Consider the following 27503-nt stretch of genomic DNA (forward strand, 5'->3'; position numbering starts at 1 on the left):
TTTTTTTAGAAAATGGTCATTTGTGTTTAAAAATAAAACAACATTATGCATCTCTAAAGTGTACTTGTGTTATGTTTATGAAAAACACTCTTTCAAGCTAAGCGCTTTCCTTTTATAATATTTGATCCAAGTATGCTTTTAACAAATGTACTTTTAGGTTTACTTTTAAGACTTAAGTAAACAAGTGGCACTCCTTAATCACACTTCATCAAAAAACAAACATTTCTGAGTTTCTTCAATGTAATTTCTTTTTTTATTTATTTATTTATTTTTTTACTGTGAACATTTATAACACGCATGCCGTCTCCTGGAAAGGTTTTTGAATAATGTGACTTCTTGGTTTTGACAAATGTTATTTGAAAAATATTACTCATTCGTGAGAAGGCACGCATGCTGTGGTTGTAACTGTGGAAACACTGCAGCTGTGTGCCACTTTACACTAGACAAATGTCTCTCACCTCTTCCTCATGTTACGAGGACATGCTGTCACAATGTTTGAAAAACACCCTGCTGGCCTGCTATTAGTTATATATGTAATGAAGAGAGCACACATCTGAGCACACGTCTCTCATGCTGTCTACAGTCGCCCACTCATTAGACTTTAAAGGATCTGATTATTCATATATTTAACACCAGAGAACTATTTCACGGTCCATATTTTAAGCTTGATCGGGAGCTAAATGTTGAGTCTCGGTCAAGATTGATGGACTGAGTGAAAGGAAAAGCTTATCAACAAATACTTTCTCTTTTGTTGCTTGAATAATGAGCAGTTCATTAAGTCAAGAGAGTGTCAACATCAATGACAAATCAAAGTGTCCACAAAAAGGACAAAAATCTTCATAATGCTATAATATGTTTTCTTAAATAGTTATATGAAAATTAAATGAATGGCTGTAATGACTTTTGTGAGAATGTGGTGTAAAAATACTAAGAAAGGAGCAAAATCAATACCACCATAGACAATTACAGTGTACAAATACAGTCCTGAATCATGAATTTCACATTTAATTCAATGTGTTGCTTCTTTATTTTTAGTAGGAGAAATCTACGAGTAATCTTTTAATATTCATATGAAATATAAATAGAAATAATATATTGATTACACCATATAACTTGTCAGACAATATTTTTAAAAATATTCTTCAGACATAATACTATACAATTTACTATACTATAATAAATAATTTATTTGATATACTTTTTTTCCAAACAGACCTGCACATACTGCTGAAATATCTCTGCATACAGAAGTAAAGACATGATGCTTTATTTCCAAGATGGTGGAGAGTAAACTTTGAATTTAATACAATAGATATAGTGTAATACATCAAGCGATGCTTGTATTGTTATATTTTAGTCAAATCAATTTTTGTACAAGTTTAATATTTTCTTGCATAATTATGTACAATAAAAACCTATACTCTACTTATTAACTGTATCAGCAGGAGACAACCCTTGTGAGCGCTTTCAATACACATCTCTATTAAAAAAAAGACAGCAGAGATGACGAAAAACATAATATAAAAATGTATTTACATACAATACACATAAGAACTAATCATCTACAACTGATTTTACAACATTACTATAGTTAATAGTCATTGATTACTTGATCCAAGTTAGAAAAATCCCCAAATCTTAACACTCACACACTTTATTTAGAAATTATGTTATGCAATATAGGAAATAATTATATTGTAAATACAACAATGGTAAATATTTAAATACACTAACACCAAAAATGAGAGAATACGTAAAGTTTGTTTGTCAGAACTTTATCATAATTATTTTATTACACAGCTTTTTTTGTATTCTTGATTCTGATTGGCCAGTCAAGACATTCCAAGGTGTTTTGTAAGGGATAACGTACATTCAGGAAACCCTTAGATCCTGCAGGCTTGCCAAGCCTGTCCATGATAAACCTACCAGGCTCTATGGAATAACAACCACCTGGATGAATTTCATCCCTAACTTACAAGACACTTAATAACATTAACAATAATATATAATGTTGGCAGTATCACAAAATGTAACAAGTGATCCTATATTCCTCCTTCTCAGAACTGATCCAATTTCATTATCTTTATCACTAGCTTGTATTTAATAGACCAATTTTAAATTTAAAACGATTATCAGCGTCTTATTTTGCCTGATTTTTTGGTGAAAAACACATGATGTCTTTCATATGGCCTTCACTATACATTCTGATCAGTGGCGAAAAGATTATAGTAATCAAAGTAAAGGTCAGAATAATTGGAAAGGCTGTACATACATAGAACTGGCTACTGATTTCGACTATTAACATAAAAAACGCTATTACCTGAGGTACAAAACAAACCAGGATGGACAATAAAATATGAGAGATGACTCTGAAGGCTTTTCTTTTCTGCTGGTTCATTTCTACACTTTTTCGATCTCTTGGTCCTGGATGTTTCAGAGCACGAAGGACAGAAAGACAGCAGAATGAGATTATCATCACTGCTATGCAAAAAAGCACGAAGAACAAATGATCTGGATAGAGAGGCGTTTCAATGAAAATGAGCCTCAAGCTGTTGACCAGTGCGATTATCCAAGATGCCGCTGCCAGTGCAACCCTGTACTGGATGCTGTTATATCTCAGAAATGTTACCGGATGAACCACTGCCACATAATGTTCAAGACACAAGAATATCTGGAGAAGAGGTCTGACAGTCCAGTGGAGACCAACAAAAATGACAATCAGTTTATAGTTTGGCAGTGAGATGGTGTTGGCAATTATTATATCAAAAACGCAAACAAAACAAGAAAAAAGCTCCAAAACAGCGATGTTAATTGAAAAAAACAAATTACGGGCCATGTTTCTATGAAGAAACACCCAGAGCGACCAGCAACTGATAGGCGTTCCCACGAAAAAGTACAATCCTGTAAGACTATTAATGACAAGACTGCCAAAACGTCCCTCACACATGCAGTGCCACTGTAGAATTTCCTTAAACGTGGAGACTGAATCATTGCCTTGGATGGATGAATTACACATGGCTGTGCAGAGCTGAGAAAACAAAGTCAGTTCAAATAAAAAAAAAATAAAAATAAAAAAAAATAAAAATCACCCACCTTTTATTTGCTAAACTGGACAGAAAGGTTTCTTGATTTCTTGGCTGAACAGCTTAAAATTAGTTTGCCAATTTTAAACTGCGTGAAATATGGACTAGAGGAATAAAAGAAAACGCACACTACACCAAAAAGTTCTTCCATCCAACAACAAGCCACCAACATTTCCCGACTGTTCATTCATATGAATGCACCTGTGCTCATACAAATTGTTTGCATAAGATTATCCATGTTATTTTGACCAAATAATAGTGTGATTCCATGAAGCTCAATATTTGCAACAGCATATTATGAATGAAATGGTGCAATATTTGAATAATAAAAAAAAACAGGGTGCAACCACATCTGTTTTTTAACCTTGTATGAATGCATGTGGCGACTCAGTGGCGCAGTGGGTAGCACGTTCGCCTCACAGCAAGATTTCGAGGTCGCTGGTTCGATCCTCGGCTCAGTTGGCGTTTCTGTGTGGAGTTTGCATGTTCTCCCTGCGTTCCTCCGGATACTCCGGTTTCCCCCACAGTCCAAAGACATGCGGTATAGGTGAATTGGGTAGGCTAAATTGTCCGTAGTGTATGAGTGTGTGTGTGTGTGTGTGTGTGTGTGTGTGTGTGTGTGTGTGTGTGTGTGTGTGTGTGTGTGTGTGTGTGTGTATGTGTGAATGTTTCCCAGAGATGGGTTGCGGCTGGATGGGCATCCGCTGCGTAAAAACTTGCTGGATAAGTTGGCGGTTCATTCCACTGTGGCGACCCCAGATTAATAAAGGGACTAACCCGACAAGAAATTGAATGAATGAATGCATGTAATCTGAAGTGGAAATTTTGTTACAGGAAGTCCTTTTAGTTTAGAATCTAACCCACCACAATAGGAACCACCAGTGGCTTAGATATTAATAATCGGGTAAATGTGTTCTTAAATTGCTATGCAAAGACATGCACAAACAACAAGCCAACATTAGCTGCATTAACCAGTCATCATCTTCTTTCTCTGCCTCAATGACATATATGAAGATGTTATAGGTGATTTAGTCTCTAAGCTCTTCATTTTTGCTTTATCAGTCAGTGGTATAGTAATTTTTTATATCTACACTCCATCTCGTTTACCAGAAAACCCACAATACATGTAAAAAAAAAAAAAAACATTAATTTTGCTGAATGCCTCACTTTATGGCGCTACCAGCTGGCATATGTCACTTCACAGTTCCAAGAAATCTTCTGCAGCAAATGCCCTTCCAGCAGCAATCCATCACTGGGAAACACTCATATACTTTCATTTACACACATACACTTCGAACAATTTTAGCATACTCAATTCACCTGTAACATGCTTGGACTTTGAAAATGGAGCCCCCGGAGGAAACCCATGCGAACGCAGGGAAAACATGCAAACTCCACAAAGAAATGACTACTGACCCAGCCCAGGCTCGAACCAGCGACCTTCTTGCTGTGAGGCGACAGCACTACCTACTGCACCACCGCATCACCCTAATCTTAATAATTATAGATATTATTAATTATAGATCATAATAAGTGTTTTGGCCTTGACACCTAAAAATTCCATACTGATCCTTCCCTAGTCATTTTGTTGTGCACTTCAATCACTGCCACTGTGTAAGAGAGAGCTTGTAGCAACAGAGCTCCCAAAGCAAAGGGAAAGCCTTGGTGGAAACGATATGGGTGGTGTTGGGTGGGCAGGCATGTGTCCTAGTCAGGGGGATGTAAACATACTACTAAGAAAGAATGTTAGAGAGCGTGTCTTACTAGAGGGAGCAGTGGGATAAGATTTACAGAAGCCGGCCAAAGTCAATCTGCATTAGATGTACAATAATCAAATACAAGTTGAGTAGTTTATAGTTAATGATACTATGGACTGATAAAAATCAAGAGAGACGGTTGAAGATTTGGAGCAACTTTTGAAAGTTGAAGCAATAATGAAGAAGAATTCAGTCCAAAGGGAAAGAAACTGCAGCTCAGATTTAACCAGTGGCAACATGTGAGTATGGATCTTGTTAAAACAGACTATTGTGTGTGAATGAATCTAAAGCATTGGGTTCAGTCTTGATGTTTGCCTGTTTATCTCTTCTAAAACGATTCAAGGCCACAATATATTGACAAGACATACTGTATTGCTAACCTGTATTGATATACTGTATTGAGTTTATTTCTCGTGATTTGTCTTTATATCTGATGCATAGACTTTTCCTTGTAATTGACATTTGAAATAATTCCAAATTCATATTTATTTATATACTTTATTTATTTTTATTAGTCCCACAATCATATTTTTAATTTACTTTAAATTTCATTTTTACTTTAGTTTGCTTTGTTATTGTTACATATGTGCTCACTGCTACATAAAATTTCTTATGAACATTTATTGCTAGTGTCAGAAGTCAATCTGCATTAGATGTACAATTTATTAATTTACAATTAAAATTAGCAGTATGAAGCAAATTAATGGAGAATATTAATTCATGTATGTATATATAGGTGCATCTAGGCATGCATGTATGTTGTATTTAAGCTCTAAGAAGTGGTTCACAAACAAAGCCTTACTAACATGAGAAGCTATTAATCAAAGGTGACATGCATAGTATTTATGACTGAACTGTTTTGGTGGCCACAGCGCCTTGTCACCTGTTGCATTCCATTTCTAACATCCATTGTGATCTTGAACAAGACTAGTTTGTCAAGGTCTTTTTTTCTCAAGTCACGTGTTGTTTTTTCTCTCGTTTTGTCCGCACATTGACAAGTTTTAGTGTTTAGTTTTATTTAAATGAACACTGCAAGTTTAGGGAAAGTACACGTATTTACACTAAAGCAGTCACAGAACAGCATAAACACTGTTGTGTAAAGATGTCTTTACTTAAACGTGCAGTAGGTGATCTGCCAAAATGCTAACTGTTAGCATAATAGCTTCGAAAACACAGTCCCCCCTGCCGTCCAAATCTACGCCTCCTGAAATCATGAACGCACACCGTAAAGATGACAGTATTCGCCAGATCACATTATTCGCCAGTTACATAGTACTTTATAATACAACAATCCTGAACTAAAAGCTATTATATGTAGCATGTTTTTAGTTGTGTAGCAAGCAAAACTTGTCATAATGTGCAATATTTCATGCATGCAGGTGAACTACCTTTTAACAAAATAATTGACCACACAGCAGAAATAACATTATCAGATTAGTATTAGGAGGTAAACAAATCTTTAAACTAACATTTTAAAATGTATTATCACAGTAACATACATGTTGAAAATTATTAGATATTTATTAGAAATAATATCCCCTCTTTCTAGGTTTATCAAGTACTATTCCTTAAGGGCTACATAACTCAAATATACAAGCAAAGACAACAGAGGTTATGTGATCTGGGTCATCTCTGTAGGACTACATGTACCCAAGTGACAGGATTCCCCCCACCGCCATATTTAGCTGTAACAGAGAGCAGAATTTTTCAGACGAGGCTTGTGTAATTCAGTATGTTTGGCCTTTTAGAGGTGCTGGGTTAACATATCTGAGTTAACAACGTAGACACTTCTGGTCCAATTCTAGAATGTTTAAAAAAGCAGAAATGTTGTGCTAACTTGTTCTATCATCAGGGTATGTTTAGTGTTATTTTATGCTTGCCCTTGACTGAGCAACATGGACGTTCTCATGTTCCCACCTTCCAGGAATGTAGACAGCATGATGAATATCTGTCCAGGAGTTGTAAATCAGATTATCCTATTAACTTCACACTATTCGCTGAGCGACATATTGTAGAGTGACTTCAGGTCATCATTCCACTCCTATGAAAAATATGATCATATAAGTTACATCTCGTGCTGTTAGCCCCCAGTGAGAAATGTTGAATGATTTAATCTGCTGAATGTGTGAATTTGAACATATCCTGGAGTCATCCTGCATCAGATGATCATCCAAAAATAGGATTCACTTAAATAGATATGTGACCGATGAGTGAGCGAGATGAGTGAGAAGGCTCAAATGAATTAATTAGGAAATCTAGCTAGGGTTGGCGATTCTCGCCACTCGTGGTATACGAGTTATAGGCCAGCTGCGGTCAAGAAGCACTTTTAAGTATTAAATAAAAAATTCTGTGAAGAATTTCTCTCTATTATGTACATCAGAGGTCAGAGCAATAAGTGCTATCTGATTGATTTTTATGTGTCTTTCGTATTGAAGTGCATCTATCTTGAATGTGGCCTGTCATCTCCAACGTCATTAGAAAGCATTAATTTCTCAATGTTAATGCGTTACCTGATAGATTATTATTTCAACAACTGCACCAAGGACAAGCAGATCATCTCAAGTAGACAGTGTTTCATCAGGATGTTCATCACGATGTGACAAGCTGACAAACAATTTGCTTTGGCATGATCAAGCTGAGATATACACTACCTAACAAAAGTCTTGTCACCGATCCCAGTTGTAAGAGCAACAAATAATAACTTGACCTTAACTGGATGAAAAACTTGACTTCTATTTGATCATTTGGAAAAGTGGCAGAGGGTAGATTTTTCTGATGAATCATCTGTTGAACTGCATCGTAATCATCATAAATACTGCAGAAGACCTACTGGAACCCACATAGACCCAAGATTCTTACAGAAATCAATCAAGATTGGTGAAGGAAAAATCATGGTTTGGGGTTATATTCAGTATTGGGAGCGTGCAAGATATCTGCAGAGTGGATAGCAACATCAACAGCCTGAGGTATCAAGACATCTGTGCTGCCCATTACATTACAAACAAATCCTTCAGCAGGAAAGTGCTCCTCCTCATACCTCAGCCCTCACATCAAAGTTCCTGAAAAGCAAAAAAGGTCAAGGTTCTCCAGGATTGGCTAGCCCAGTCACCAGACATAAACATTATTGAGCATGTCTGTGGTAAGATGGAGGAGGAGGCATTGAAGATGAATCCAAAGAATCTTGATGTACTCTGAACCATTCACGGTGACTGTATTAAGTTATTTGAGTCATTGCTGAGATGTATGGAGGCCTGTGCCTTTCTGATGCCAAAAGATCAAGTTATTATATTTTGATCCTAAAACTTGGATAGGCAGTAAGACTTTTGTCAGGTAGTGTACTGTATCTATTGATTTTCTGCCTGAAAAATAGTGACAGTAAATGGCAAGTGAGAACGCAGTGTAAGTACTTGAGACAGGTCTTGATTTTTTATCTTATCAATATTGATATTAAGTGAATTTTAGTACATTTAAATATAAAATGTAATTTTCACTAACAATAAAATGAAAACTAATTTTAACTTATTCAGCTTATTCAGTCTGTCTGCTAATCAGAATGCATACAGTTCTTCTTTAAAAAAATGACAAAATATTGTTATAAAATATTCATTTGTGCTTTAAAATAAAAATAGGTAGACATTATTAATAAGTGCAGTTTTGTAAATACTTAAGCTGCCTTTATTTAAGTAATATTTAGTTTACAAGTAGGCTTTTTAAAACATACTTTTAATATTTCAAGTAAAAAAAGTTCTCATGCTGTTTCCTGGAAAGGTTTTTGAATAATGCAACATCTCAGTTTTGACAAATGTTATTTGAAAAATATCACTCATTCAAAAATCAGTCCAGGAGAAGGCACGCATGCTGTGGTTGTAACTGTGGAAACACTGCAGCTGTGTGCCACTTTATACTAGACAAATGTCTCTCACCTCTTCCTCATGTTACGAGGACATGCTGTCACAATGTTTGTCACACCCTGCTGGCCTGCTATTAGTTATATGTAATGAAAAGAGCACACCTCTAAGTAAAAGCCTTCATGAACACAACCGCTTATGCTGTGTCTATGGTCGCCCACTCATTAGTCTTTAAAGAACTAATGATTCTTGAAAGAATCATATATTGATTATACATTTACTGAACATCAGAAAACTATTTCACGGTTCATATTTTAAATAATAATTTAAAGCTAAATGTTGAGTCTCGATCAAGATTGATGCCCTGAGTGAAAGGAAAAGCTTATAAACAAATACTTTTCTCTTTTGTTGCTTGAATAACGAGCAGTTCATTGAGTCAAGAGAGTGTCAAAATCAATGACAAATCACAAAATCTACAAAAAATGATTTAAAAAAAAATAAATAATCAAATCCTTTGACAAATTCTTCAGTGCTCGCTGTTGTAATATGGTTTTTAAATACTAATACTACATACTGTACCATTTTCCAAGAACTGTCAATTACAATTACAGTCTAAATAGTTACTTTTTGATATATATATATATATATATATATATATATATATATATATATATATATATATATATATATATATATATATATATATATATATATATAAAATGACAGTCTTTATGCGTCAGAATTTCACATTTAATTCAGTGTGTTGCTTGCTTCTTTTTAATCATTGAAATGTGCAAGCAATATATGTTTTTTTATATATGAAATATTTGGGCAGCATGGTGACTCAGTCTTTAGCACTATTGCCTCACAGCAACAAGGTTGCTGGTTCGAGTCCCAGCTAGGCCAGTTGGCATTTCTGTGTGGAGTTTGCAAACTAAATTGGACGTAGTGTATGAGTGTGTGAATGTGAGTGTTTGGGTGTTCCCCAGTACTGTGATGTGGCTGAAAGCACATCCAAATGCACAAAACACATTTCAGAATATTTGGCGGTTAATTCCACTGTGGCGACCCCTGATAAACAAGGGACTAAGCCAAAGGAAAATTAATGAATGTATAAAAGTTGTGTCACACCATACAACATGGCAGATGATTTGTCAAAAGTTTCTCAAATACTCAAAAGAAATTATACTATAAGACTATAAGAATTAATTTAATGCTTTCTTGTCAATAAATGTTGTAAATGATGATGTAACAGTTTTACTCTGGCATTATATACAATACATATTAAGACATGCCTGTTTTTCTTTCTCAACAGATTTGCACATACTCCTCAAATCCATACCAGGCCAGTGTGTTGGTCTCAGATGAGCAGTATTTTCAGCAGTCCGCCGCTGTTATTTGGAACAACACAAGATTTCCTGTGTAAACTCGCCCAAATTGAAGCTCAGCTGCTCTTGAACCTGATTAGTAATGCTGCAGGTGGAAATAATGCTGGTTATGGGAACCCGTTTATTCCTCTCTTACAGCCTTTTGGCATTCAAAGATCCTCATTTCTGAGAATGAACCAGCCTACAGGTGTGTTTACCCTTAACAGAAAAAACATGGATAACATCCCTCAAGTGTTTAGTTTCCCCTCATCACCAGTCACAGAAAATAATACAGTCATTGCAAACAAGATTAGTGACTTTCTTAGTCCTATGATTAGCTCTCAATACCAGTCAAGGACAGCCAAAGCAATGATGCGTCCTGACAGACCACAAACTGAAGAAGTTGAGCCAAAGCAACCAGTAATGCGAGATATTGCAACAGAAAATCTGATCAAAGTTTTAGCCAGTCTTGGCCTCTCTCTTGAAGACTTGGAAATACTCAGTCACTTTCCAGACAACCAGCTAACAACAGAAAAACTGCCCCTCATCATACAAGACATCCAACGCCACAAAGAGACAAAGGGTCTTGAATATGAGCACGATAGATGGGACTCATCTAATCATGTGAGATCATCCAGAAAGTTATCATATGCTCCTGGGAAGTATCATGATCAAGATCAAAGGCACAGTGAATGGCAGAAATGTGAAAAACTAAGTTCCTATGAACAGTCCTGTAGCTCCAATTTCCATAGGAGCACCCTCAGTGCTGAAAGATACAGCCCATCAGAACTTGTGCATCAGAACTTTTCTACCCAGTCCAGAACGCTGAAAAGAGTCATATCGGGTGAGTCCACAATAAATGATACAGACTGAATTGTTAACTAATTCTGCTAACTAAAGTTACAAAAGCTTATTATACTACTGTATAATATTTAACTTGAGTGTCATGGTGGGTATCACAAACGCCAGGTCCATTGTTCGAGCCCTGGCTAGGTCAGTTAGCATTTCTGTGTGGAGTTTGCATATTCATGTGGGTTTCCTCTGGATGCTCTGGTTTCCCTCATGTGTTTTGGTTGGACTGAATAAACTAAACTGGCCGTAGTCTATGTGTGTGAATGAGAGTGTATGGGTGTTTCCCAGTGCTGGGTTGCGGTTGGAAGGGCATCTGCTGTTTCCACTGAATTTTGACTGACAATGACTGTTTATTTTTTTGTCTGTTGTTTTGTTTTACCCACCCTGTTTTATGAAAAACAAACAATTTGGTTTTATTACTACATTTCTAGCCTCAACCCCCAACTTTAAGGGGGTTTGAGGACATTTTTAATAGTGAAAATCTAATCTATATCTAATATAGTGGCAATAATATAATCTGATAAGGCAAAATCCTTATTTCATGAATGTATGCATGTACAATAGCCTAACAGTTAAATATATGTTCAATGCTATTTTAAAACTGTTAATTTATTTAGAAAAACTTTGGTGACAAACGTATTGCTTAAAAAATATTTTATATATGTTATATCATTAATATATATATATATATATATATATATATATATATATATATATATATATATATATATATATATATATATATATGTTTATATATATATACACATATTGGATTATATAATGTTAAACACATTGTTTAGAACAAAGAGTTTGACTAAACCATTGTTTGTTTACCTTCCAGGAAATAAAACCGACGCTTTTCTTAAAAGACCTCCATGTGGGCCTGCTGAAGTCACCAAACTGAGGCCTGGTTCAGTATTCCCCCCTTCTCAGTCAAAGTGCAGCATCCGTCGCTGTTTTGGCTATCGAGACTGTAACAAAAGAAGACGTTATACAAGGAAAAGATGCTTTTCATCTTCACAAAGATATGCCACTTCCATTACCTCAAGAAATGATCATCAACAGTCTTCATTTCCAGACGTGTCTGAAACCACGAAAATTTACACGGCACAAACTTCGACACAAAGTGTATGTTTATAATACGAATTTTGATTATTGATATCGTCAATGAAATAACGTCAACAAAACATTAAGATGTAAATTTTATCTCAACTGTGCAGGCTGAAAATAAAAGATACTTTTTAAAAGAATTCATACTGGCAGTCTCGTGTGGTAGCAAATTCATAATTGAGAGGACAGTGACTTCTAGTGGTGAATGGAGTGCAGTTAGGTCATTTACCGGAGAGGAAACTGGTGTTTCGAACTGCACTGCATTTGCAAGGTCTCGAGTTTTACTGATTTACCTTCATACTGCACTGTGTTAAAGTCTCTTTATGTTTTCTAACAGAAAGGTGTGATTCGTGTGTCTGGAGTCCCTCTTGATTACTCAGAGAGTGAGCTTATCAAAATGGCATCTCCGTTTGGTCACCCTGTTAACATTTTAATGGCAACTGAGATTGACACAGCAACCTGTCTTGAGTGGAAGAAGGTAGGTGCTATTTAATGTCCTAATATTTAATAATGAAAAACAACACATTTAACAGAAACTCTAATGTTATATTCATAAGAGTGGGAAGTGAACACCAGTTCACAAAGGGTAAATTAATGGGAGAAAGGAGCTGTAGACCTAGTGTATTTTAATGTCATGTTCATTTACATTCATTCATTTAGCAGAAGCTGTATCCAAAGCAAATTTCAAATCAGATTTTAAAAACCACTTAAAATCACCAGAGAGCAGCAATAAATGCCATGAAAGTTTAGCAGTTTTTTAATACACACACACACACACACACACACAAACAAACACAAATACAAGTCTACTGCACACATGCACATCACACACACACAGAGAGAGAGAAGGCGTGTGTCGTACAGATGGTTTGTCAAGCCCACTTCTGAATGGCACAATGTTTTTCAGACACATAGAGTGTTCAGTGTCTTGGTCTATTGCACATGGAGATTTAGGCCTCCACATGTTTGTAAAATAATCATCATTACCCTCTTCATTTTTTGTGATGTTCATACAATCATTATCAAATCGACCAGTTTATTGCACAATATTAATGTATTTGTGTTAACATGACCAGAAATGTAAACCGGAGACAATTCCAAGTACAGTTAGTCAAAATAGCATTGTAATGCTCTCCTATAGTGCTTTGTTCTCCTTCTTGTTCTACCATTATTGGTTAAAGTAACCGCATGCAATGCAGATTAATCAGTTAAGCTTGCAGCGCCGACTGATGGTAGAAACAACCACTATGAGTCAGACTATTTCAGAAACTTGTCCCTAAATCACACTTAAATGTGTGTGTTTTCCAGGCTTTATTAATTCTTCCAACTAAATCCTCAGCCCATGAGATGGTGAAGGTTTACTCTGCTATCCCACTCCACATGAGAGAGCAAAGTTTGGAGCTGGTGTCCCAAACAGTTGACCTTAGTTCACCTGTGAGTAGGCACATTAATGGAGGCATAGAAATGAACATCCTCTTGTGGCTTAAATAAAGTATGTATATTTGTTTTAAGTGTTTGATTCAGGCCTACTTTTTTTCCTCAGGTTTCAGTGTTTCATGCTTTTGTGAGGCCGTTAATGTCAAATGTAAGTATGCCTTGTTCTCAAGACATAACAACATTTTTAAGTGATTTTTAAAATCAACTAACTTCTTTAGGGATTGCTGACACCTTTGGACCATTTATTAGTTGTGTGTAACATGCCAAACAAGCCTTGCGCTGCTACAGGAGTGCTAAGGCTGATAAAACCTTTTGGACAAGTTTTACAAACTCTGGTGTTGAATAGAAACAAGGTGAGATGTGCTGTTGCACAACAGTAAAGACATCCTTAAAAACCTCTCTTAATTTGGTTGTTTTTATTCATGACTTTAGTTTGATCATTTTAATCTGCAAGGATAAGTGAATTAATTATACTTTTGTTTTCATTATTAGGTGAATGCAGATCAGTGCCTTTCTAACAAGAGCAGTGTCCAGATGGTTTTAGAGATGGAGTCTGCATCGGTTGCTTTATCTGTATATGAGTGGTCTCGAAAAATTCCTTGTCTTTATCACAATCATCATCTCTCTTTCTTCAGAGGATGTGATATACAGGACAAAAGCTGATGGTAAATCAGCGTAATATCTTCACAATTGTTTATTGTTTTGTGTTACTTTTGTAATAAAATACATAGAAACAAGGTCATATTGTTGTCTGATGAAGAAGAAAATAACCATTGCATGTCATATAATAATGTAATTTAAGTACTCATTTGTAAATATATTATCCTTTGTAGTGATATATGGTGGTTATTCTGCTGTGGCGACCAAGTGAGTGAGAAATCATATGTAATATTTTTTAATGAAGTCATTTAAAGTTTTAAATTGGGTTTAGTTTATCCAGTATACTGGACGATATTTATCCAGTATCAAACAAAGAGCCATAAAAAACTATAGGCTAAATCAAATTAAATGATCACTGAGTTCACAATCTAACCTCAGAACTAAATCACCCCAAAAACGTTTCTTATTGAAGGCACACAAATTAATACACATGTGGAAATATTATTTATTTAAGCCAGATAGCTTAAGGCAGTTTGGTGGTCTGTGAACAGTTTTGTATTACAATTAAAAGTTCAAATGAATTTCTAATAAGTTTTATATCAATATAAATAGTTAATAAAATAAGAAGGAAGATTAAACTACAGTAAATAAACATTTTAAGATCTATGCATATTCTATCCTAAAAATGCCATTTTTTATATAACAAAATAAATGTTAAATCAAATTAATCTTATTAGAAAATAAATGTTTTCCAAAATGAATTTAAACCAAATAAAATGTTTAATTACATGTATGTTTTTTGGGCAGCACGGTAAAGCAGCCTCACAGCAAGAAGGTTGCTAATTCAAGTTCCGGGTGGACCATGTTGGTATTTCTGTGTGGAGCATGTTATCGCCGTGTTCGCGTGGGTTCCCCCGGGTGCAAAAGTCAAAAGACATGAAGTCAAAAGACATTATTTAAATAATTTCAAGACCTAATTGAATTTGAGTAAGTGTAGTGTGTGAATATAAGAGTGTAACATTTATTTGGAAAAATAAAACAAATTATTTACGTAAAAATCATATGGTCAAAGAGTATGAACATGGAGGTTTAAAAACCTTAGATTTTGAATCTCCTCTTGGCACTTTTAGAGTTATATGGTTGAAAGAGTGTTTAGCTAAGCCTTATTCAATATGGTATCATATCCCAAATAATTTGTTAAAAAAAACTGGTGGCCTTGAATTTGTATTAAGATGTGATCATGATTGTTCAAAGCTTCCTTTGAAGTTGTCTAATTTTCATAAGCAAATACTACTTTTTTGGAACCTTGCTTCTTGTTGCAGTTGTAACAATTTTAATTTATTTTAATGGTAAACATGCCTTGCGATGTTGATTGTTCCCTGTTTTGTGATGTAAATGTAAGAGTGTATGGGTGTTTCCCAGTGTTTGGGTTGCAGCTGAAAAGGCATCCGCTGCGTAAAACATATGCTGGATAAATTGGCGGTTCATCCCTATTTAATAAAGGGACTTTGTATAAATGTATGTATGTTGTTTAACTACAACTTGAGTGTTTATACTTTTTGAATTTAGGTATTGATGTCCCTCACACAATTCAGAGATCTGAAGTATTTGATTTGATAAAATAATTTAATTTAACGCTATTAACAACTGGGTTATTACATTAATCTTGTTTGGATTAAGTCCGTTTGCATTTATAAGAGTTCTGAAACCAATATGTTTAAAAGTACAAGTTCCCTGACCGGGAATCGAACCCGGGCCGCGGCGGTGAGAGCGCCGAATCCTAACCACTAGACCACCAGGGAGAGATGTCGATCAATAGGTTTAGATCCAGTATGAGCAAGTACTGCCCATATATATCATCATTGACTGCCATAATATTTAAGGTTATTGCGGTTCTTTCCGCTGTGGCGACCTCTGAAATAGAGACTAATAAGCCAAAAGAAAGTGAATGAATGTGTGCATGCTCATGATTCAGATCCTATCGTCAATATCTTTGGCGATTGTTTTTAATGAAACCACCAACATGTAAATTGCTTAACGATACAAATGTAATTTGCATTGTCAGTTTCTTGCAAAAACACGCTTGAATTGAGTAGCAGGGCCTGCAGCAATCATGTTGAAATCTAAAAAAAAATTAAAAATCAGTCAGATGTTGAAATACCGATGATGACCGACAGGACGCGCCCGCGACGTGTTTGTTTGAAAGGCCCACATGAGCACTCTGACGTAGGCTTGAAATCTAGCCAGGTAACGGTGTCGGTGCAAACAGGAAAATTACCTCTTTTACTCGACTTATTTGGAGATAGATTAGAGCGACAGACGCGTTACAATGCCGGGTAAGTCCTCTTAGCTGCTCATATCTGTGAAAAGAGCCATGTTTAATGTTTTGACTTTGAAACTGTTGTGTGCTTCTCTCACCCTCTTTGTTTTGTGAAATGGTTGCCTTCGATTAATGCGTAGAGTGGCAAATATAAGTAATACAACAGATGTAACGTTAAGTGAAACGCAGATTAAGCCGATGAAAACTCACTTTGTAGAGTTTTGTGTGTAGCGCTGTGAGCATGGAGGCCTAGTGATGTGTCTGCGATGCAGGCTAACTCGCGCATTTAGCACGCTACTTAATTTAACGTTACCACACGAAAGCCTTTTAAACTATTCAACACAACAAGTACCACATTTGCTTAAATGGCAGGTGGGTAACCTTTAAACACTACTAAGTACGGTCATAAAATGGGGTTTCACGTGGAAAGAACGTTGTTGTTGTTGTTATGTGTCGGCGGTGGCTCGTGCTAACGCGCATAGCTTCATAGTTACAATATACACTAACGGGGCGTTAGACAAACGTGAGCAAGTGTTTAACTTTTTTTTACTCAAACGAAGTTGTTCTCGTAAGCAAAAGGGGCTGTTTTAATTTGAGGCTTTCTTTAATAGTTTATACTAAAGATAGTTATCCCTTGAGCCTTGGCCAGGCCTCACGTTACAATGAATCAAATCCATGTGGAGAAAGATGGTGTCGACTGACCTCCTCTTTGTCTCATTTATGCAACACGCTGATAGTTATTAACAGATAGTTATATAATGATCTTTAAACCGTGTGTGTTACGCACTGCGTCGTGTAGCGGGCATTAGAAAAGCTTAATAAACGTTATCCTGCCTTGAGTTTGCCACATCAAACCACTAATTTGCCAGCGTGTTTAGTGTTTGTACTTTACAAAGACACCAATCATATTGCTGTATAGTTATATAAAATGTGTGTTAATTATGCTTTCATGCAGTTAAATCATTCATTTATCCCGTGTACCGCGAGTGTTGATGTAAACATGTCTTTTCACGAGTCTCTTGTGTTCACAGGCATCACTTTTGTCGTCTGTCTGTCTGTACTGAGGCTGTTGATTTCTGTTTTTTGAGTATTAACATTGCGTTTACACTCCCAGAACCTGCTGATATTAACAGTCCGGAGGTAGCAAAGACACCAGGAGGCGGCAGTGGACAAGGGAAGGATGAGAATGTTGTGAACGGACACAAAGAAGGGGATGCAAACCCTTTCGCGGAGTACATGTGGATGGAGAACGAGGAGGAGTACAATAGACAGGTCAGTGTGAAGCTGCTTAATGTGTGACATCTCAAAGAACACCTTTTGTGCTGGTTGTTTATACACACTTGAAAATGGGATTCACAAATTAGGTTAAAGACTCTTCAGAAAGAAATTCTCGTTGCAGTCATTTGGTTGACCTGTATTTGAAATAAAATGATGCCATGATGTGGTTCGACAGATTAGTGACCGTTTGTGTATTAAAAGAGCATTATATCTTTATCAGCAGTCAAATGTAGTATTTGTCACTTTCAAACCAAAAAACTTCTAAAATTAAAAGATCTAAAACTGTTTAACCTTATGTTAAATCTCATGGACTGTAATTGTGGATATGTTTTGTTTTATGTTTGATAATAAATGTTAAATACTTTTTTTTTTCATTTTTTGTTAATCTAGTGCATTAGTAGAGGGAATGGTTTGGATGAAGCTAATGGATATCTTAAGACTAGGAAACAACATGAATCGGTCTCAAATCAAATCACTTTTATTGTCACATCATCAGCAGCACGTGTGCTATGATGAGTGAAAAGCTTTTTATGGTGCAAAGTAATTAATACAACACTTGCACAATTAATTAATATTTATATTTATAATGTTTATATATATATATATATATATATATATATATATATATATATATATATATATATATATATATATATATATATATATATGCGCGCACACACATACATAAATGTACATACATGCATACACAGTTGAAGTCAAAATTATTAGCCCTATTTGAATTTTTTCTTTTTTTTTTTTTCTTTTGAAATATTTCCCAAAATATGTTTAACAGAGCAAGGAAATTTTCACAGAATGTCTGATAATATTTCTTCTTCTGGAGAGTCTTATTTTCTTTTTTTACATCTCTTAAAATGGTTTATAATCAAGTGCATCCAAATGTAGTTTTATGGATATAGCTATACATGAATTTGGGGAACAAGGGAAAGAAAATATTTGAAATGGAGCACAAATGGAAGTCATATGGAAAGTTTAAGTGTGTGTGTGTGTGTGTGTGTGTGTGTGTGTGTGTGTGTTAGATAAGGGTTGTCGCGTTTACCATTAATTAATCTTATGATACTATACCAGCTGAAGTATCACAATACCAAGTAGGATTGTGGTACTGTTATTAATACCTCAAATTACGAAGAGAATTGTCAGAAATACTATATTTTGTTACAATAAGCCTACTTGAATGTAATTCAAATCCCCTTAAGGCCAAAAAGTATTATTTGCACTTCACTTAACCTAAAATTGATTTATTCTTTTTGTTTATGTTGTAGATAACTGACCAACAAAAATACATTAAAATAAAGATGCATATTATACCAAATAAAATTTGTTACAAAAAAGCGTTTTTCCAACAAAATTTGGCTATATGTAGTGATCAAAATGTTTCAATGTTTCCTGTTGCAATTTTGGGTGTTATCTTTTTTTTCAATCAGTATTCAAAAATTGCACTTTGTGAGTTGTTCTTTTAAAGAAATCGTTGCGGTCGCTACTAAATCTTATTAACAGGAACAGAAATGGACTGAAGCATTACAAAATGTGCAATAGGCTACCATAAAAGGTGCAAATTCTCCAAAGTTTTGCAACCTTAAAGTTATCCAAAGACTTTTAAAATAGAATGGGTCATTGTTGCACAAAGGTGTGAGCATTTCAGTGACACTTCCACTTGCAACATTATCTATTGTAGATAAACCATTAATGGCAATACTACCATTTACAAACTACAGTGGCATCGCCAGTATTTTGTTGCCATAGTATCACGATACTACCATAGAATGGGTAAACTGTCCAACTAATGTGTTCTTAGTTTAATGTGAATAGCAAGAATGATATTATCGAAATACAAAAGATAAAAATATTATCATCAATAAGAACTTTGTATGAATTAAATAATTGGTTTTTAACCATTAAAACTAAGCTTTAGTTATTTTGGAAGTATAGTTTGTGCATTTACAAAAGTCATTTGCAGAGACTCTTTACACAAAGCGGTGATTCACTCGTAACTGAAAGAAATATTAGTTATATGTAGGGCCAGACAGAATCTGCAGACATTTTTTTTTTATATTTCTGTGCAGAATTGTGTTAAAAAAAAAGTCTATTACGCGGAATGATTTTGGAAGTATCATAACTAAAACTTTTTATATAAAATAAAAATAAAAACATTTTACAAATAAAACATTCAACAACTTGTATCTAATGTTTACAATGCAAATGCAGTTAGATCCACTCAAGTCTCTCGTATAATATATCTATTAAAAGATATTCCGTCACAAACTTTATTGTAAGTAAATCATATGAAGTTTTCATATTGGCCAATAATATTACTGAAATTATTTAAAAACTAAATAAATATAAATTTACACTAATAAATAAATGGACTCAGTGATGGGCTCAAAATCTGCAGATTTCTGCACATTCAGATTCTGTGTGGGCCTAGTTATGTTTCAGAACATCTTCAGTAAACATTTATTTGCTTATTTATAGTTGAAGTCAGAATTTTTAGCCCCCCATTTTAATTTATCTTTTCTTTGTTAAACATTTCCCAAATTATGTTTAACAGAGCAAGGAAACATTCACAGTATGTCTGAATGTATTTTTATTCTATAGAAAGTTTTTATTTTTTGGCTAGAATAAAAGCAGTTTTTAATCTTTTTCAGAAACATTTTAAGGTCAAAAATTATTAGCCTCTTCAAGCTATTTTTCGATAGTCTACAGAACAAACTATCGTTATACAATAACTTGTCTAATTACCCTAACCTACCTAATTAACTGTGTTAAGCCTTTAAATGTCACTTTGATCTGTATATAAGCATCTTGAAAAATATCAAGTCAATGAGTTATAAATGAGTTTTAACTTATGTTTAGAAATGTGTTGAGAATCTTTCTGCTGTAAATATATTTGTTTCCTTGGTTGACACTTGCTAAAATGCAGATCACTATTTATTGGTGTACAATAACAAAACAAATTGAGAGTTTGCACTGGGCAGAGAGATGGAGACTGCACAAGTTGAGGTTTAATTTTGGAAATTTAGCTTAAATGTAACAGCGAAGCTGACTGGTGTTTAAAACATTGATTGACCTCACATCAAATATAGTCTGATTTGTTTAGTTTAACACTTGCAGTTTATTTTTTACGTGCATTTGCATCTAATTTGGTTTCTTCATTGAGTTAAAAATACTGTAATGGTTTAAAAAAAATCTTGCAATTTGGGCTTATTTACAACAAACCACATTATAATGATTAACAGCAGACCAACATTGAAGTATGTCAAGTTTAATGTGAATCCTCCCAGTCGCCACATTATGCTAAATTTGATCCATCTGACACTTTCCTGCAGGTGGAAGAAGAGCTGTTGGAGCAGGAGTTTCTTGAACGCTGTTTCCAGGAGATGTTGGAGGAGGAGGATCAAGATTGGTTCATTCCTGCCAGAGACCTTCCATCTGGAGTAGGGCAGATCCAACAGCAGCTCAGCGGCCTGTCGGTCAGTGACGGAAACGCCGAAGACATTGCAGTAAGTCTTACAGCTCTTATTATTTAAAAGCTTGAGTATTTCACTTCCAGATAAAAAGTTTTCAATTACTCGCCCTCTACTAGCTTTTTTCTGTTGAACACAAGAGGATGTTTTGAAAATGTAGGTACTTAAATAGTTAATGGGTCACCATTGATTTTCTTATAAGAGAAATATGGAAGTCAATGTTGAACATCAACTAGAAGTGTAATTTCTGGAAGTGAACTGCTCATTAAAGAAATATCACATCCTTCCAAAATTGAGTCTCCACATCAAACATTTTTCACTCACACGCTCTTCTCTCTTTGTTTTACAGCGCAAGAGCAGCTTGAACCCAGAAGCCAAGGAGTTTGTTCCAGGTGTGAAATACTAGAGACCCTCCAGTCAGGGGCTCCTTTATAGAGACTTTATGTGACCGCTGGTGGCCGGGGGTCACCCTCACACATACTTCAATCTCCCTGGGGTTGTGTGGGGCTTGATGGGGTGGGGCTTGTGGGTGGGGGGGTGCTGGATGCTCTTCTATAAGCTTTTTATTTCCGTCTGTCTCCATGTATAACGTGGGCGGGTTACTCAGTGTAATGTTCCTATTGGACCGCTGCAGATTGTGACTAGTTCTCCTGGAAGATCTTTGTATTAATCTCCGAGGAACAGTTATGTGATTTCCACTATTGTGATAGTGACTAGCAGTTTGTCCCCGTGTCATTGCCATTTTCTTTTCTTTATTTTTTTTTCCTGTCTTTTCTTTTAATTTCTTTAAGAGGAAGTTTGGCAGGGAGGTGTGTGTCATAAGAGTGGGAGGGGAAGGACTGGGGCAAAGGAAACCTGATAGTACAATGACCGTTGACAGGTGGACCATTCTGTGATGGACCGAACTGGTGGCAGCTGACAACATTTGAGGGATTTTCACAGAAACATTTCTCCTGTTTCTTTTTTTCTCCTTCTTTCGTTGAAGTTCTGTCACAGTGTGCAACATGCATTAACAAAAATGGAAAAAAATAAATAAAACAAGCAGGTTCCCTCTTGGACATGGTGGTCTGTCGCATTGGTGTCTTTGTGTGTGGAAATCATGTAGCATCGTTTTTTTGGGGTCTTTTTGTGCTACAACCTGGGGCGCAGCAACCGGGTGGGACGGGGGAATACGTCCCCTGCACTTTTGGAGACTGGCCATTTAGAAACAGGGGATTAAGAATGTAAACCTTTGGATTTCATACAGCGGTCCCCCCACCACTTTTAAAATGTCCATTACACCCCTGGCTACAACATTCATTCATTTTCTTTTTGGCTTTGTCCCTTTATTAATCTGGGGTCGCCACAGCGGAATGAACCTCCAACTTATCCAGCATATGTTTTACGCAGCGGATGCCTTTTCCAGCTGCAACTCGTCTCTGGGAAACGCTTATCCACACTCTTACACTACGGACAATTTAGCCTACCTAATTCACCTGTACTGTATGTCTGCATTGTAAACATTAAAGCTAAAAATGTATTATTATTATTATTTTTTTTATATATATCAAGTTTTTAGTTATGATACTCCTAAAATCATTCCGTATAAATCTGCAGATTTTTTACAAAATTTTCAGCAGAAATGGCAACATTTTTTTGCAGATTCTGTCTGGCCCTAGTCATCCTCATTAGAATCATCAGTCTAATAGCAATCGATGATTGGCTCTTGTACTAAAAGTTGGGGCTTCATCTGCAATAAAATAAAAGACGTAACGCTTTTCCCAATTCAAAACATGCAAGTAATGTGTATTCTAAAGTCTTTGTCTGTAGGTGCCACATGCTGGATTAGCAGTTTTATACTCATTATACTGTATGAAGAATGTTTCTTACAGTCAGAATTTAGTAAATATAATGCAAGTTAAAATGTCACCAATGTTATCTTTTGAAACCTACCGATGAGATCTTAAAATGTATTGAATTTGAGAGTGTCCTAAAGGTGATTTGTCAAGTCTATTCACCAGTGTGAAGCACACTCACAATTGCACAAATATTTGAAAAACTTGTCACCTACAACTGGTTTGTCAAGCCCACTCACCTGTAAGAAACGGATTATATGTAATACATTAATATCAAAATATCTTTGTAAAACAAGACTCCACTGATGAAGAACATCACTTTTTTGGGACCATGATCAGGAAGTAGTTCTTTTGTAATGTTTGGATGCACAGCTCAAGCCCTAAGGTATTTTTTGAGATATTAATTATTTAAATTGAGTCCAGTACAAGTTGTACTTTTAAGCTTGCATGCGTCGCTAATTTAATACAACTCGTTGTGTCCCCATATTTACATAGAGAAAGTTAAGATAAGCTGACTTAGCTTTAAGTTAATAATTCAAATTTCTACTCTTGGCCTTAAGCTTACTTTCATAAAACTCGGAATCATATAAAAACAAAACTGCATGAATCATCAGGATTTTAATTTTAATACCAATAATTAGCAGTGATTTGAAGGAAACATTGTCAGTTTTTGTTGTTTTCTAAATATATAGTTCATACTATACGAGTTAATAAAAATCATTAAAAACCATATGCAGCTGCTACAAAATGGCTTCACTTGCGTTTATTTGCTGAGGCTTCAATGTCACGCCATTGTTGACAGATGCTGTAAATTACACTGCACTGAAATGTCTCAAGGTCACAGCATTGACTGGCCAGCCTAAACATCTTTTCAGAGCCTCTCGAGAGTAATTCTTCATTGTTCGACTGTTTAGATTTTAATATGGATTTGCTTTATTTGCATTATCCAGGTGTTACTGTGCAGACAGGCAGACCTGATGTTGCTTAATCAGACAATGAAACTCGTCATAGTGAAACTGCTCCACCTTTTAGAACAAGGGTTTGGTGCTAATTGCCTGCTTAGAAAGGCAAAAGGAGTAATATTAACATTTTAGATTTTTAGGTTCATATTTTTCACTATATATTTGAGGTTTTACTGACATGAATATAATATTTCAGATATTTACATATATATAGTGCACACACAAAAAAATATTTGTTGAATTTAAAACAACCCTACAAATGTTCACACACACTTAATTCTTACAACTGTGTTACTACCTGAATTATCCTGAATTAATTTTTTCAGTGGTTGTTTTTAAGTCCATTGTTTGACCTAAACAGTTCTTTTTTTCAGTACTTCTAAAAAAAACATCAGGTCCCACATTTTTGCTTATTTGAACTCCTCCAAAAATGGCTGATTTTAAAATCAATCCTTTCACACTGTTGACAACTGAGGGATTTTATGCAACTGTTACATTCTCAGAAATAAAGGTATGTGAGCTGTCACTTGGGGTCCATATTGGTACCTCAAGAGTATATATTAGTACCTAAAAATTTTAAAGGAACACTTTTGTACTTTTTTTGTTCCACCTTTAATTGACAGGACAGTATAGAGAATTGACAGGAAAGCATAGGGAGCAGAGAGAGGGGAAGGGGAAGGAGGGGAATCAAACTCGGGTCACTGTGAGCAACGGAGTGCATGAGTCAACGCACTAACCACTACATGACTGGCACTGACTTGTACTTTTTAGGTACTAATATGTACCCTTGAGATATGATTGTAGATCTTTTAGGTACATATGTGTTCCTTTTGAAAAGTTACCACCCAAGTGACAGCTGGCAATTACTGTACACTCAAAAAATATATTTTTAACTTGTTCAAACTACTTATTTAAAATGAGTTGAAAAAACACAATTCTTGAGTTTTCATTGGCACAACTTAATATTTTTGTTCAATCCAGATAAATTTGTTAAATATGTTAAGTTAACTTAATTTGTGTTGGGACAACATGAATGGTGTGGAACCCTGCATTTTTTACAGTATACCTTTATTTCTGAGCGTGTACAGAAGGTTCAAACGCTCACTGACGCTAAGAAAAAATTGCATTAAAAGTCAGAGAGTGAAAACGTTTTGAATTTGAAGATCAGGGTAAACTTTTTTAGATTTACATTTCTTTTTTATATACTTTATGTATTTTATGTTGTGTGTGTTATATGTAATTATCTTCTGTACCTTGTGAAATGAAATAATACACGAACAACAACTACAAGAAGATATTTATGTAAATAAGTATGTCATCTGTTAGCCTGTTAAAAAGGCAGCTCACCCAAAAAGTATACATTTACTAACCATCAAGAGGTTCCAAACCTTTATGAGTTTTTTTTATTCTGTTGAACACAAAAGAAGAAATTTTGAAGAGAGCTGAAAGCTAAAAATTTGACATCCTTATTAGGAAAATAAATACTAAATGCTTACAGGTTTTTAGCTTTCTTCTAAATGTCTTATTTTGTGTTCATTCATTCACCCTAGCCCCTTTATTAATCTGGGGTCACCACAAGGGAATGAACCAACAACTTATCCAGCATACTCCACCACGGTGACTGCACAAGACTTTTGACCAGCGGAGAAATTAAAATGGTCGTGCCCAACTGAGTCTGGTTCTCTCAAGGTTTTTTTTATTCACTCCTATCAGGTGAAGTTTTTTTTCCCTCTCCGCTGTCGCCACTGGCTCGCATGGTTCAGGATTGGTAGAGCTACGCATCGATGAATTTGCTCTTCAGTGTTTGAACTCTCAGTAATGATTTTAAATCGCACTGAACTGAGCTAAACTGAACTGAACTGAACTTAAACACTAAAAACTGAACTACACTGTTCCAGTTACTATGACCATTTATGTGAAGCTGCTTTGACACAATCTACATTGTAAAAGCGCTATACAAATAAAGCTGAATTGAATTGAATACTGTATGTTTTACGCATCGGATGCCCTTCCAGCTGCCACCCATCTTTATACATGCTCAATCCACACATACACTACAGACAATTTAGCTTACCCAATTCACCTATATAGTGCATGTCTTTGGACTGTGGGGGAAGCGGGAGCACCCAGAGGAAACCCACATGAAAACAGAGAACATGCAAACTTCACACACAAATGCCAACTGACCCAGTCGAGGCTCGAAACAGCAACCTTTTTTTTTTTTGGTCAAATAAGTTTTATAGAAGACTGAGAATTAGAAAGAAAAGTATTCTCTGTTTACATATTTTTCCACATACAACATAGGCAAAGCAAATAAAATAAATAAAGGAAAAACAATATGAAAATCATAATAATAATAAAAAAAACACTCATATAACAAGCATACTTGTTTCAAAGACCTGTTTGAACAACAGAGTATGATGAAAAAGCATGTTAAAGCATTACAGAAATGATGCATTATTATGAATGTTTTTTTCAAGGTAACAAATAAAAGGATTCCAAATTTTGTCAAATTGTTCAAGTTTTCTTTTTCAAATAGTATCTAATTCACTCCAAATGTAACATAGAGGCAAGTACTCCAAGCCACCATTTAAACTAGCGACCTTCTTGCTGTGAGGCAATCATGCGACCCACTGTGCCACCGAGTCAGGTTTGGAACAAGTGAAGGATGAGAAAACATTGACAAGACTTTCAGTTTTGGGTCACCTTTGCATATTTTTTTTCTTCTTGCTATGATTAAAAATTGTTGATATTTCAGCAGAAGATATGAGAAAAAGCCTGAATTATTCACACACTGCTGTTGGTATTTCTCACAATGGGACAATATCAGATTTTATATACGTGACCCTTTATATAGAGTAAAGTGGCAGGCAGAAATATGTGAATGACTGTTTTTAGACTATTGCTCATGTTAACACACATTAGATAATACAGTGTCTGTCTGTCTATAGACTTGCATGAGTCTATGTCTGTGTGCCAGTCTGTGCATGATTTGTGGTTTAAAGACTGTACAGGAAGTTTGAAACCAGACTTGTACGTGCCCAAGTAAACCCTGTCTATATTTGTTTGACATTTAACAGCAAAGTGTACATGACACATACAAATGTGGAATTGTAATATATTTTGTGATTATAATAGCTCAAATGAGTTGAGTAACAATTAACAATAAGTTTGTATTAGTTAATGCATTTACTGACATGAAAAAAAAAGCAATGAACAATACATTTATTACAGCATTTGTTCATTATGGATAACGACAGTTAATGAAAATACAGTTGTTTAATGTTAGTTCATGTACGAAGCATTAACTAATGTTAAAAAGCATGCATTTGGATGTTAGTAAGGTATTATTAAATGTTGAACCCTGATTAATAAGTGTTGTTAAAAGTATTGTTCATTAGTTCATATTAAAAAATAACTAACATTAACTAATAAAACCTTATTGTTAATTGACCATGAGTTGTTTCCTGTGTAACCGTGCATTAAAAATGCAGTAAATAATAGTATAGCAGGACATAATAAAATAACTGAATAATAAAAAAACAAAAATAAGTTTTCATTAATAATAATTG

General features: G+C 35.1%; 2 protein-coding genes and 1 non-coding gene across 4 annotated transcripts; 2 read left to right on the forward strand and 1 right to left on the reverse strand.

The window, feature by feature from the left end:
- Positions 1 to 4713: 4713 nt before the first annotated feature.
- On the forward strand, positions 4714 to 14196 carry si:ch211-89o9.4. 2 transcript variants are annotated; one of them, NM_001145593.2, is made up of 8 exons: positions 4714 to 5079; positions 10004 to 10899; positions 11749 to 12035; positions 12355 to 12495; positions 13326 to 13451; positions 13561 to 13602; positions 13673 to 13807; positions 13947 to 14196. In NM_001145593.2, the coding sequence occupies exons 1-8, from the start codon at positions 5018 to 5020 to the stop codon at positions 14115 to 14117; spliced, it is 1860 nt and encodes a 619-aa protein (NP_001139065.2). In that variant the 5' UTR covers positions 4714 to 5017; the 3' UTR covers positions 14118 to 14196. The 2 variants fall into 2 exon arrangements, with proteins under 2 accessions (NP_001139065.2, XP_073804141.1); XM_073948040.1 differs by lacking the exon at positions 4714 to 5079 and adding an exon at positions 8849 to 9298 and having other exon boundaries at positions 9944 to 10899.
- A 1588-nt stretch (positions 14197 to 15784) lies between these two features.
- trnae-cuc (transfer RNA glutamic acid (anticodon CUC)) lies at positions 15785 to 15856 on the reverse strand. The gene has a single exon. It is a non-coding gene; the product is annotated as a tRNA-Glu (tRNA).
- A 435-nt stretch (positions 15857 to 16291) lies between these two features.
- On the forward strand, positions 16292 to 22192 carry paip2b (poly(A) binding protein interacting protein 2B). Its single transcript, NM_200766.1, is given in 4 exon segments — positions 16292 to 16390; positions 17489 to 17646; positions 20997 to 21170; positions 21484 to 22192. Coding segments are annotated over 4 exon segments (396 nt in total). The 5' UTR covers positions 16292 to 16383; the 3' UTR covers positions 21541 to 22192.
- The last annotated feature ends 5311 nt before the right edge of the window (positions 22193 to 27503 follow it).

This window comes from Danio rerio, chromosome 1 (genome assembly GCF_049306965.1).
Source record: "Danio rerio strain Tuebingen ecotype United States chromosome 1, GRCz12tu, whole genome shotgun sequence".
NCBI lineage: Eukaryota > Metazoa > Chordata > Actinopteri > Cypriniformes > Danionidae > Danio > Danio rerio.